This window comes from Micromys minutus (assembly GCF_963924665.1).
Source record: "Micromys minutus genome assembly, chromosome: 21".
Taxonomy (NCBI): domain Eukaryota; kingdom Metazoa; phylum Chordata; class Mammalia; order Rodentia; family Muridae; genus Micromys; species Micromys minutus.
The window spans coordinates 35,239,904-35,254,453 of NC_137956.1; the positions used below are offsets into that span (position 1 = coordinate 35,239,904).

The window sequence follows — 14,550 nt, forward strand, 5'->3', positions numbered from 1 at the left end:
ATGGTTGTGAGCCACCATGTGGTTGCTGAGAACTGAACTCAGGACCTCTGGGAGAGCAGCCAGTGCTCTTAACTACTAAGCTCCAGCCCTCTCCACTGTCTTCAAATTAATAAATAAAAGGTTAATAATAAAACACAGATCATGCCTGTTTCCCATTCACTTTTGTTGTTATAGCTAATTTTTGAAACAGGACCTCTTGTAGACCAGGCTAGCCTTGAACTTCATATGTAGCTGAAGCTGGCTTAGAACCCCTGGTCACCTGCATCAACCCCTTAAGCACTAAGCTCTCGAGTGTGAGCTACCATGCCAGCCTGTTTCTTATTCCTTAGAAAGGAGGAAATATTAAAACAGAAACTTAAATTTATCAATAGGAAGCTGGCTACTTAAGCCAAGCAGGCTTACTTACTTCTCCCAAGGGCTTCAATGTTGCAATGTTGTAGGTTGCTGGATCTCTTTCCACTAAACATGTTTCCGTGACTGCTAGAACTCTTTTCACAGGTTCCTGCACATAGTATATGGAAATATGTTTAAAAGTTATTAAAGAAAACTGTCAAAACACCAGAACAATGTTTTATATTTGACACACAGCTCTTACCGAATGTCTAGGAGATATTTTTTGGACCACGAACTCTGCCAAAGATGTGATAGATTCATCATTGCTGTATTTTCCAAAGCGTAGATTCAAATATTGCTCAAATTCCAGCGGTTCTTTCCTGACCCGCAGGGAGATGCCTATGTAGCTGCCAGCGTGTTCTATCGCACTTTTAATGATCTCTTCTCTTTGCTCTGATGCAAATAAATGCTGCACAGATTTTTAAATTTCTAAGTCAGAAATCAAACAACTAAAACAGGGCCACATTTACTTAATACACATGAAAGAGATTAATATAATTTTAAGAAAAAAGGCAAAAGAATATACAGGGTAAATAAACTGTATTCAGTTAAAAGGCAAATACTAAATTAAAAACACACAGTCTGCAATATGAAGCCATAAGCCAACTCGGCCAGCAGGCATTATCCTGTAACTTCTGAGTCTGGTTATCAATCACTCACTACTTGTGCCAAGCAGCATATCGCCTTCCAAGGAAGAACCCCAAGCCTATGTAGGTGGGTATTGTGGGGAAGCATATTATTTTCAAGCAAGGCAGCTCTGTGCTGAACTAAAAAGACAGTGGTTTTCTTGCCAAATTATGTTAAAGAATAGTTGAATGTTCATAATCACTGGGCAATGTTGCTACAAACCAACAGTCAGTACTATGTTACCCAGCTAAGGAAAGGAGTTGTACTGGGCGCCTGGAGATCAGAACTGCATTAGATACACTGCAAGGGCAGGGCAGAAATGACCCACTAAGATTTTTGTTTTAGCCAGAAAAGAAAGTACAGCTCTTTTTGCTGAGATACTCGGGTCAGATCATGTTTATGACTTTATTCCTACCAACTGAGCCATAGACACAAAGGAATTAATGGGATTAAAGATTGACTAACTAAATCTGTTACGGTATTACACTTGTAATAAATGATTCATTTTGGTTAGTAGCTTGTAAAAAACTATAGAACAATTCAGTATACGAGAAGGTCTGGGTCTAGGACCCCTACATTTGCAGATGCTGAAGTCCCTGAAGTGGTACAGTGCTTACTTGTAATCTGTATGTTCTCTGTACACTTTAAACCATCTCCAAATCCTTACACTATTAAGTACAAGTGTTACACTACAGTCGTGTGCTGTATTGTTTAGGATATGGCCACTGAAAAGTTCAATCAATGTCTAGTGCAGATACAAACTTTTCCTTAATATTCTGATCCCTCGTTGGTTGACGTGTGGTTGGAGAAACCAGGATACTGAGCTAACTGTACTTAGGAGATAATTTACATCAACTCTTCTTCCTGTCATTAAGCAATAAAATGTACTGGCAATAAAAGGAATGTCCTCACAGATATTAGTTCACTGTATGGCCTGGCTGAGTAACTGTGACAGGTTGTCACATGACTGAATTAGGTACACTTCCCACCAAGAGGTTAATCACAGCAAAGGTCTGCAGTTCAGAAAGGAGGCAGCATTTGGACAGGAAACCTTAACTTACTTTAAAATGGGGGGGGGGGGGGTTTTTCTCTTTGGGTTTTCATGTTTTGTGTCTATGCTCAAGTGTAAGAAAATATCCACCCTGTCTGTTCCTAGATGAGGGAAACCGGGATGGTAACCATCAACACAGAAGCCTGAGGCAGAAAGGTTAAAATGAGTTTGTCTGCATGACCATCTCCTTTTGCATCGAGGTGACCGCCTCTGCTCTGCTACCTGGGATACTGTAGCCACAAAACACTTAATCCTGGGAATGTGTTTCCTAGGCATGAAGATGGCTACAGGAACTAAGACTGTCAAGGGAATGTGTAATTGGCCTTTCCAGTTATAGACACTAGTGCTTACATGTGAGGTTGCCAGCTTAAATTTTATCAAGGAAAGGAAGATTCTGCAAAGATGATCCTATCCACATTACTATGTAAGAAACAGAATTTCAGCATCTCACACAGTGCCTGGTATCTTCCCTTTTCCTATTAACTCAAAATTACAAAACCATTCTGCCAGCTCCAGACATGAAGTGCCAATGCACACTCACATTTCAGAGTATAAGCAGCTCAACAGAGGACAGTCCCTATAACTAATATTTCTAAATTATAGTTTTCAAAGCTTAGAAACTTTCAGGTATGATATGATGCTGGTAAAAACTACAGCACCATTTATGGAATGCTACTAAGTATTGTATGGTGTGAACATCTTATATAAACTACCTCACAAGTCATCAGACAGGTACACATGCATACCTGCACACACATATTCTACATAATGTGCATATTATTCTTTTAATTTTAGAGACAGCAACGGGACTAACCTTAGGTATCTGTGACACCACAGCCTGCCAGACTCTTAACAATATACTCCCTCCCAGAAGATAAGCATACAATCAAGTGTGACAACAGTACTTTCTTCAGACTGTTATACAGTCATTTGTGTGGAGACCAGAGGACAACCTCATGTGTTGCTCCTCAAGCACAGTCCGATTAAGCCCCAGCCTGTCTGTCTCTCCAGTGCTGGGACAGATGTCCCACCACACCCAGCTATTATTTTTAAACTGTTCCCTGGAGATCTATCCCAGGTCCTTGAGTATTTCACTGGCTGAGTCATCTCCCCAGACTCCAGTTATATCTCTTTGAAAAAAATCTTCTTACAAAAACTACTTACCAGTCTACTAAATCCTCCATAGAGTATACAAAATCCTCCCTGATAGTCAGAAAGATCTACGAAGCCTTCAATATTCCTATAGTCATAGGAACACAGCACTCTGTTGGTTACAGGATTTATTTGGTCAAAACCTCCAGGAGTTACTTCCAAAATCACAGGTCTCCTTGTGTCACTCCAGTGATGCTTATAGCAGTTATATCTCTAGAAAGAAGCACAACATTGCCTTTAGGTTCAGATTTATGCATGCCATACAATCAAGTTACACTGACTGTGGAGTCACTGCTCAAAGAACCAACAATCTAACCAATGAAAGCTTTAACAGGTACTAGATGAGCTGTCAGGTTATGAAGCTGGGGAGACAGGGAAGAGCATAGGACTGTTGATTTCATTAAAAATGTTCATACTAATGGAGGACATTATATTCTTCCTTAATTAGCAAAGACCTAAGTTTACAATGTGTTGTGAAAGAATTTTAAACTACCCTTTAAGTGGAAAGAGGAAACGAGAAAATCTAGCTGGCAAAAGCATTGTGCCTGTGGTGCCAGACACTCAGAGGATGAGGCAGGAGGATTGCTTGGGCCCAGGAGTTCCAGGGCAGCAGAAACAACAGGACCAGACCCTGTTTCAAAAAATCAAACAGAGCAGAAAATACAAAACAAACAAATAAAAATGACCCAACCAATAAACCATACATAGCATAAAGCCCTGCCCCAAAAATGAGGTCCTAAAATCACACATAATATACAGCCATGCCCCCAAAAGAAACATTAAATAGAGAAATGTACTCTGAGTGAGTTTTCTAAGGAAAAGAATTTCAACTTTTGACTAGATCGAATTTCTGGGGAAGTCATAACATTAACTTTAAAGACTTTATGTTGGCCCAGTACATTAACATACAATTTATCTATACCCCCCCAAAATTTCTGAAGCCAAAATTTATTAGAGGTATGATTTCTTAACACAACTGAAAGGTTATCTTTGAGTTCTGATCACAACGGTAAGCACAGCACTCTGGGGATAGTGAGATCCCTTTGCAAATCGGACTGGCTATAGCGGCTACTCGCCATGGCACAGTCCTTTTACTCTTCAGTAGTTTTCTTTCTGTGCTCCTATCATTCCATCAGCATGTAATGTGTTTAGACATGCTTCAGTACAATGTTTGTGTTGCTCCTTCCCCCACGTCTACCTCATCTTCCAGAAAAGGTTTAATGAAGGTTACTAAGGAAAACGACGTGGCACAGAAGGAAACAGATGTGAATTAGATGAAGTGGAAGACAAGAGAAAGGGAAAACAACCTGCCAGTTGTAAAATGAATATCCTCCTCTACATTCTGACGCCAGTTCCCTACCCCATATGAAGAAGGCACTGCACCATTCTTAAAAGTAAAAATGAACTGGTTGGTTGCTCAAAAACACTGTTTTGATACCAAAAGAAATGGTCTTACAGGTGTTCAGCAAGAAGTAGGGCACTGCAGTCATGAACACTCCCACTGACATCTAACAACAACGACATTCCCGGGACCAGCTCACACCCATGGCCTCAGCATCCTGTTCTACAGTTTCATACACAGAACAGTTTCATAGAAAGAATTCTGTGAAAAGATAAAAGTGCCTACATCATTCAAGAAGATAGTCAGGACCCTGATGATGGTTGATAAAGGGCAGATCAAAATCATACTTCTCCAGCAGGAAGGGCAGTGAGAGAACACCAAATATGGTGGTGTTTGTCTTTTCTTGTGTGTGTCTGTATTTATATGCTTGATGGCTTCATGTGCAAGTGCTTGTGCCTGTATATATGCATGTGGAGGCAAGAGATCAGCATTGGCTGTTTTTGTCTCTGTCTACCTAATTTTGACATGGTCTCCCAATGAATCTGGAGCTTACAGACTGACTACCCTGGCTGGCCAGAAATCTCCAGAATGCCCCATCTTTACCTCCTAGTGTTGGGATTATAGGCACACACCTGGCTTGGCTTTTTAGGTATTGGTGGGGAAGGAGGATTCTGAATTCAGATCCTAGGGCTTGCACAGCAAAAACTTTTATCCACTGAGCCATCTTCCCAGCACAATGGTGCTTTTCAATTAGGCTTGTCAAAACACCCAAACTCACCCTACAGGATAGTCTCCATTTCTCTCAGCTGATAGCATCTGTTGTTGGAAATGTATCATTATCTCTAAGAACTATTGTTGAGGCCAAGCCTAAGGGAATTTGAAAGGCTATAATTTAGAGTATATCAAATGTGAAAGCAGGACACCAAATTTAACTTATGTAATGGAGCTGCTTAGCTCAGCATTTGAAGTGGAGGCCCTGCCCTGTTCTAGAAAGGTGCAGGTGTCATATCCTCTGGTAATGTTGTTTCTACCTCAATTGTATTCTACCGATACAAAAGGGAGCTAACAGATAAAACTGCTGAGTTTTGGAAGCAGTTGTGATCCAAAAAGAGACACAGAAAATTCACCTGAGATCATTACAATAGGCTCACCAAGTTGTGACTTACAGAAGCCCAACAGAAACTCCTCAATGACAATAAACAAGCAGCTGGTCAGCTGACATGAAACTATTTGAAATGGCTCCGGGACAACCAGCCATGGATTAGCATTAAAATGAGCAAAGTTTTGGGAGCTTAAACCAACAGAAAAATGCCCAGCAGGAGAATAAGGGTTTGACAGGAGAAGGCCAGCTCTATTAGCATATCAGAGTCCACTTCCTAAACCTTCAGCAAGAGGCAAAGGTTTCCACCGGTGCTAGAAGGTAAGGATTTCTTTTCCCCATTATAAAAGGAGAAATAGCCATGCTGTGGTACAGGTCTGTGATCTCCATTACCTGAAAGGTTGAGGAGGGAGATCATCTGTGTGGGCTACTGAGAAGTTCAAGGCCATTTGTGAACACTTAATTAGACCTTGTCTCAGTTTCAAACTTTAAAACCTGAGGACTGCAGCTGGAATAGGTGGTGGAGAAGGCCTTGGGTTTAATTTCCAATGCCAGGGAAAAGAAATAGAAATAAAGGTAAAGCCTGTACGTGGTTAAGAAATTTATTTAATATATCATGAGAAAACCCAAAAGTCCTCCTATCTCTGCTCCGTGGAAGTCTCTGGTTTAATGAAGAGGCCTGGCTGGGAAAGTCAGGACTCCATTAAGCAATATGGTTTTTCTCAAAGCTGCTAGCACCACACTGGGTTTTCATACAAACAGACAGAATGTGGGAGGATGCAGAAAGACAGGACAGGACCAAGCCTCCCAAACCGCAAACTGCTTCAAGGCTACCAGCACTGCCACTGTGTGGCGAGGACGATAAGAAGCACCGGAACGGCTGCACAGCTTGTAGACTTATTTATTCTGTGTGCGAACACCATCCCTGCATGTAAGCCTGTGCACCGCGTGTGTGCCTAGTGCCAGTGCACCTCAGAAGTAGGGTATCTGATCCCTTGGGACCTGGAACTGGAGTTTTGGATGGTTGAGAGTTGCTATGGAGGAGCTAGGAACTAAACCCTAGTGCTCTGTATGAGCGATGGTGTTCTCACCTGTTGAGCTAGCTCTCTAGCCCCTACACCATTTTTAATGCTCTGGGTTTTTAAGAGGATAGTTTTTTCTTATCTGACAAAAATAAATCTAAAATCTGTTTCTTGATATTTGATGGTTCCTTTTAAACCACATTCATGTCTTTCTCCTGTTGAGAGGCATTAAGGTTGTGTTTCCTTTTGTTTACTGTAACAGGAACACACAGGTTATAGAATGATTTCTACAATGAAAACAACATTTACTCACGTAAGAATACACCAATAAATGTCAAATCTTACCCTTCCTGTGATTTTTCCCTCTGCAAAGTCAGTTCTAAATCTCTAAAAGAGAAAACATAAGCACAGTTTGTGAGGACAGACTGGTTTTCCACCCAAACCAGGTAAAAACCACAACTCAGTGATTATGATACTAAACAGGATGTTTATAGTTTAATGATATCTAGTAAAGACTGTGACACTTTACTGATGAGCAAAACAAATTAAACAGACAGTGCTTCACCCTGCATATATATATTTGAAAGACTAATACACTTAAATATAAAGGATTTCCCTGTTTTAGTTTAAATGGGAAAGAACGTTTCAGTATCAAGTTAAAGGCTAATATAAAGCAGAGGGGTGGGCCCAGGGGCAGAACTCAGATCTAGACCTAAGGTAGCCAATGCACTTTCAGAAGAGGCCAAGTTTGTGACAAGGGTCTTCTCACCAAAGCTTCCGTAAGCAGCTCTGTTCTGTGCTCTGTAGAAAACTTCAACGTTTCTGACTTTTTTCCACTGCCTTTACGAAATGTGAGGTTGAACTCTGTTCCTTGTCCTTTCCCAACAGGGCTGATGCTGCAAATGTCTCCATAAGGCCACTGGCAAAAAGAAGGAAGCCTTTAACTTCTGCTCTGAGGTAGTGAGTGCACTGTTTGTTTTCATCGCTTGCGGTCCGTATTCTTGCTTTACAAACACGCAGTTTGAGGAGTGAGAAGCAGCACTCAGAGCAACTCTACAATTCAAGTTCTTAGGTTTTTAATGATCAGAGACAATAACAAAAATATCTATACTATGATGTTACTGTTAATATAAAACAATTTAAGTAAGTAAAAAAATTAGGGAATACATTTCATGACTGTACTCATTAAGAAAGACAATCTACAAATCATGCCAAATTTAGACTACATTTAAGCATGTTGACTTATTCATGTTCAATTAGTCTTGCCTTTACAGACAAGTAATTCTAGTTCTTTGGAAAGTCTGTGACATAACTAATATGATTAATAGTAACAACTTTAGAAAGGGACGAATTCATAGAGCAGATGGCTAGAAATAGTAACATGTGAAAGTCATTCCCTCGAGAGCCTAGCATGCACACACCACACACACACACACACACACACACACACACACACACACACACACACACACACTCTTTACTTCTAGTCCTGAACACAAGGCATCATGTATACACATTTGTCTTCAGACTAACATTTCTCTTCTGAACTGCTGATTTCATCAGGTAAAATGGGCTGCAATCTTGACTATTAAAGGTTCACGTAAACCCCCAACAACTTCTATTAACATTACCTGATTTGTTACTTCTAAGGTATTGGGATTATATGTAGTCACTGCATGGGTTCCAACTGAAAAGACTCGCTTATACCTACAAGGAAAGACATGCTTACATTTAGTTTTAAGCAACAATTTTTTATAAAAATACATATAATACTAACACAAAATGAATACATTTTTGAACATATTTCAATAAATAGAAACATGTTGGCTGACCAATAGTTCAATGGTGATTAAATATAGTTTACTTTTATATTTTCAAATTTAATGTCCTAAAATATTATCAGAATTAAAATCTATCCACCACTTATTTTAGTAGGAACTATTAATTATTCCTGCATAGAAAATATGACCTTGGGGCTGGAGAGATGGCTCAGTGGTTAAGAGTACTACTGGCTGCTCTTTCAGAGGACCCAGGTTTAATTCCTAGGATCCGGGTTCACTTCTTAGCACCCATGTGGCAGCTCACAGCTGTCTGTGTGACTCCAAATCCAGGGGATCTAACATGCTCACACAGACATATGTGTAGGCAAAACACTAATGCACATGAAATAGAAACAAAGGAAAGTTACATTTATTTTTGAGAGAAAGAAAGGAAGAGAGAAAGAAAGAGAGAACAAATGCCCAATGCACAGTGATGTTAGCACAGACTAAGTTGGTAAGCCAGGATGCTAAAAAATTCTAAATAGGACATTTCTCTTTAAACAGAACACTGTAAATGGCTAATTCTTTCAAAGTATCCTTTTATCAAAGCCATGATGGGAAGGAAGGGAAGTATGGCCAGCAACTGCTTGGCCCACACATAAGGAGCCGTTAATTCCTACTTAAGTAACTACCTGTTGAGTCTCTAAGCTGCAACTTTAAACACAGAGGAAGCAGCTTTCACTTCTCACTTCACTGCCTTTACTGAAAATAACACACCCAAACAAGAAAAGCTACTTCAATTATCATAACACTGATGAAGAGGAGCTTGTGCCAATAAAAGCAGAAATTTAACTAGGAAAAAAAACATTTAAAAATAAAAACAGCTCTTTAGATATAAAACATTACAATGAGTGACACATTAGTATAAGAAATGTAAGGGAAAAAAAACTAGGAACAAAAAATTTCCCTGCCATAGACATGGAATAAAGGGGAAAAAATCCTCTACATGCCTATGCAAATAAATGTCGAAATTAAGAACAATCACTGCAAAGAAGATCGTCAGAAGCTGTGAAGATGGACAACATCCAAGCCCCCACCCCTGACTCAGCAGTCTCCAGTGAGACCCAGCAACACTGGTTCTTTAAAAAGTGAAGGGTAATGGAAGCATCTTAACTCTGATACTGAAACTTGACAAGAAACACTGAGACACTGGCCTGTTTTTAAAGCAAAAGTGAGTAACAACCAAGTAGTTTCAGAGAAACAAAGTTCAACTAGGAAGGAAAAAATAAACCTCTTTATATGACTAATAACTATTGAAAATACTCATATTCAGTAATACTTGAACTGTAAAAATAGGCACTAAAATAAAGCAAATAGTTTCCAGAGCTCTAAGTCTTTCTGCTTTTAACTGCTTTTTACTTTTTAAAAAGTATACAAAGGCTGGAGATGACTCAGTGGTTAGAGCACTGACTGCTCTTCCAGAGGTCCTGAGTTCAATTCCCAGCAACCACATGGTGGCTCACAACCATCTGTAATGAGATCTGATGCCCTCTTCTGGTGTGTCTAAAGACAGAGTATTCCTTCACATAAAATAAAATCTTTTTTCAAAAGAGACAGTACATTAACCAAAAGCTACTACTAGACAAGAGGAACCCATTGTGTTCATTCATCAGAGAGAGTAAAGGAAGTGCACTGAAATCGCCTACAGTATTTAGAGTTCCGACAGTGACGCCCTATTGCTAAAAACACTATGAACTTGAGCCAACAGAACATGGAAATATCAAACTGGTACTGACCCAGAAGTTTCATGACTACTGACTAGCTTTCAAAGTGTTTAGAGGTGCCGCATACACCACAGAGGAGGAACAGTGAACATCACGCTTACCTAGCTGTGACTGTGTGAGCCACGGTGAGTGAGTGGCCTGGCAAGAAATGCCCACGGGCACAAGAGTAGCGCAACTGTCACAGGAGTAACCCAACTACCTTCTAACTGGATTTAAGACCCACTCCACAACATGAAACCAAGAACCTGAGATTTCACAAGTCATAGGCTCTAGAGGAGAACCTACTACTACTACTATTCTACTAAACAGGCAAAAGAGTAAATTGGTTTTTTTTTTTTAAGATTTATTTTATTATTTATTTTATGTATGTGAATACACTGTAGCTGTCTTCAGACACACAAGAGGGCATCTGATCCCATTACAGATGGTTGTGAGCCACCATGTGGTTGTTGGGAACTGAACTCTGGAAGAGCAGTCAGTGTTCCTAACCACTGAGCCATCTCTCCAGCCCTAATAAACTGATTCTTAACGATGAAATGTTACACATACAGATTAATGCCATCTCTCAACCCTCATGAGAGAAGCATCTATTTGAAGAAGATGATGATTAACACAGAACCCACAATGGATTATGGTGCTGAGAGCAGGAGACTGGAGCGTTCAGCCCCAAATGATACTTGTATATATCAAAGCCCCTTCTCCCAAGGTTCTGGGATTATTGTGGGATAGGGGGTGGAAAGAATGTAAGAGCCAAAGGTAGTGAATGGCTACAAGGAAATGGTGGTGTCTTGCAGACTCAACAGTCAGCTCCACATATAAACTCACAGCAATTGTAACATATACAAGATCTGTGTAAGCTCAAGCCATACCAATATGGAGAGCAGAGAGGGGCATCAAGTCACTCCATCCCCATCCAAAGAGACCACTGATAAGAAAATGAGTCAGTTTTCCTTAAGAGCATAGCCCCTGGTAATCAACCATACTTCAATGAAGGGCACACATCCAAGAATATATGAACAACACAAATTGAACTTGATGGGTATTAAAAACAAATAGTAACAGATTTGTTTCTTTATTGTCCATTTTTTCTAATTAGCACACCACATAATAACAATGCCAAAGTTATTCCCATATGGGCAAAAAGAAAATGATAGTATGTGAATTTTTTATCATGGATAAAATTTATACTAAATTTTCCCCCAAAATGTTAAGTCTAAATTAGAACAAGAAACTAAAGAATATTACTTTCTTCAAACAACATACTCTCCCTAAGGTGAAGTCAGGTGACTGGTGAAGTGGGCAAGGACTTATCCCCATAGCTAGTCATAAAACATCAAAGAATTAGTCAATTAGTGGGAACTGAAAGAAAGAAATATGTGGCTTCTAAAATTGATATTTGACCTGAAATATAAAATGAAATCATATGTTCAATAGAAATAATTCAAAACAGCTATTTTCTAGAATCACCTTTGGGTGTGAAAAATCAGAATCTCTGCAATCCAGAGGACAGCAGTGCCAGGGAGGTGGCTGTGGCTAAGCACTTGCCTTGTGAGCAAGTACTGGGTGGAGATGGCAATCTGCCTGTATGTCCAGTCCTGGAAGACAAGGGATCTGCAGAGCTGGCTAGAGAGACTAGTCCTAACAGCCTGGTCTGGGTCTGACTGAGAGACCAGACCCTGCCTCACTAAGATGAAAGAGAATTGGAAGCTGATTTCTGATATCAACCTTGGACCTCTACATGAATCCCGCCCCCCCCCCATGTGAATAAAAACAACCACTAAAACTACAGAATTGATTTCATTTTGTGAGTGAAAAAAATTGCAATTATAGGTCTAAAAATGTCCCAAGATTTAGCTTCTAGGTGCTTTATCTGAGATCAGTTAAAAATGCTTACTTCTATGTGGTCTTTTTCTCATCTTTCCTACCTTACCAAGCCCCTTCTAACATCTGCATTAACTTTAACTGAGCTCAGTTGTTTAAAAGCACTTTCTGGTGTGGTGGAAGCATTCTCTGTCTACACCATGCCTATTCAAGGAGGCAGGAGTTACAGGAAGCTACTGAGAACTTATCATGGATAAATGCAACTGACTTGTATGTGTAATTTAAACTTAATTCATAAATTCTGACTAAAAAAATATAATCCTGGGCTGGAGAGATGGCTCAGTGGTTAAGAGCAGTGACTGTTCTTCCAAAGGTCCTGAGTTCAATTCCCAACAAATGATGCCATAAACATAAGTTAAAGGAATATAAAAATATTTCCCTCAAGTGAAAAATTAATACTCATTACTGACTTGATCTATGGCACTTGTTTTCTTTTTATTTGGGAACTAAAAATATATACTATATAACTATATGCCTAAAGGGAACAGACATTTGGTTTTTATAATTCACGGACTAATATAACATAATAACTTATTTAAAAACAATTTCTGCTACCCATTAGTTATACTATTAAAAACCAGGAAACTAATGGCCAAGAAATAAAAGAATTTTTTTCATATACCTAGATTTTTAAAGGGAAAGCTTTATACGCTTACATAAAACATATTTGTGTATAATTTAACCTCTGTAAATAAAAATGCTATAATATCCCTAAATCTTCTAATATTTATAAATACTGTTATCAACTTCAAAACAACTTTAGTATCTGGGCAGTAGTGGCACACACCTTAATCCCAGCACTTGGGAGGAATGGACAGGCAGATCTCTGAGTTCAAGGCCAGCCTGGTCTATAGAGTGAGTTCCAGGACAGCCCAGGGCCACACAGAGAACCCATCTCAGAGCAAACAAACCAACCAACCAAGCAACAAACAAAACCAACTTCTATTATGACATGATTTCTCTATTCCTTTCTCTACCAGAGCAGGGCACTGTTTTACATCACCAAAGATGAGACACTGACCTGGGGTCAGTGACCTGAGAGTAAATATAAAAGACGGTTGGTCGTTTCCTCCAGAGAGGCAAGAATTTTGCCAGTCACTATCAGGAAGCTCATTTCAGCCTGGGTATTAATCTCCTCAAACCATTGTCTATGTCGATGCAGACAAACACTGGATGTCACTTAGTGTCAAACTGCCCCACGCAGAGAACTCCCAGCATCTAGTTTTGTCACAGTAGAGAAAACCCAACTTTCCTTTCTTAGGGAATCAGTATGGCAAAGGTTACTTGTCATAAAATAACAGCTCTCTTGAGACCTTTTGACCTGTGAATACTGCTTTTTAAAGAAAGATCTCTTTTAACTAGGTCCAAACCCATGTCTCTGTGTGGGTTTGTATGTTGTGGATTTATATACATGAGCGCTGGTATCTGTGGAGACAAGTGGCATCAGACTGCCTGGATACAGTGAGAGGTGGTTGTGAGCTGCCCAAGATGGTGCTGGGAATCAAACTTCCATCTTCTGCACAAACAGTGTATGCCCTATACCACTGAGCCATTACTGGAACCTTGTATACTTCTAAAGCTTAAAATATTTCTTTCACTGGCCTCAAAAAAAAAAAAAAAAAAAAAAAAAACAAACAAAAAACAAGCAGTCTTATTCATAGTTAAAATAAAGTAGTTTATGTCAATGAGAGTGGGGCCCATAATCTACATAATCTACAACATAACCTTTCATCCTACTATAAAAATGGTGGCAAACATGACTTGATGTGGAGGGAGGGGACTGACACCCTGAGGGGGACTCCACCTTGGCAAAGGAGAAAGAGAAGGTGGAATGGGGGGGAAGATCTGTGTAAGGGGGCACTGGAAGAAGAGGGGAGACATTGATATTGGAATGTAAAGTGAATAAATAAAATTTAATTTTTAAAAGGTACCAATTACAGCTATCTACTACTGGTGCAGGGAACTAACTCATCTTCCATCTAAGTACAGTAATTTCCCCATTCTGTAGATACTGACAATCGTTCCTCTCAAGTAAGCAAATACGTATTTACTCCGATTTTCAGTTTTGGTCCAAGTTCCTTCCATCTTTCAGCTTCACACAGAGCATGCCTAATTCTTCTCCCAGGGAGACTTTCACTGCAAGTTTTTGCCTGTTATACACTGAGCACTCAAGTCATCTTAGGATAGGCCTGAACACTAGTTTCTCAAGATCTACAGTATTCTCGCAGAATCTAGGATTTTTTTTCATTAGTAAATCCCACAGACTCCGGTTACCTGAACCAAAACATTAGTCCATCTAATAATAAAACTAAGGACAAGTGAACTAGAGAGCTCTGAAGTTAGAAGAGTGGGAGTGAGCACTGCTAAGTCCTTACACAACCCCAAGGAACTCGGAACTCACTTGGGGAGATGAAGGAATAAAGAAGAGATACACAAGAC

At 39.6% G+C, this 14,550-nt stretch overlaps 1 protein-coding gene across 4 annotated transcripts in view; it reads right to left on the reverse strand.

Annotated features, from left to right (window-relative positions):
* DNAJC13 (DnaJ heat shock protein family (Hsp40) member C13) overlaps positions 1-14,550 on the reverse strand; it is a 103,730-nt gene that overhangs the window by 68,135 nt on the left and 21,045 nt on the right. For all 4 annotated transcript variants that reach the window (XR_013975467.1, XM_080934360.1, XM_080934359.1 and 1 more), the window contains exons 3-8: positions 8,318-8,393; positions 7,456-7,605; positions 7,032-7,073; positions 3,236-3,436; positions 596-802; positions 407-502 (exon numbers count right to left, since the gene is read on the reverse strand). Coding sequence is in view for 3 of the 4 variants with exons in the window: in XM_080934360.1 (XP_080790486.1) it covers positions 407-502; positions 596-802; positions 3,236-3,436; positions 7,032-7,073; positions 7,456-7,605; positions 8,318-8,393 (772 nt within the window). In the remaining variant the exon portion in view is untranslated. The remainder of the gene's footprint in view (positions 1-406; positions 503-595; positions 803-3,235; positions 3,437-7,031; positions 7,074-7,455; positions 7,606-8,317; positions 8,394-14,550) is intronic.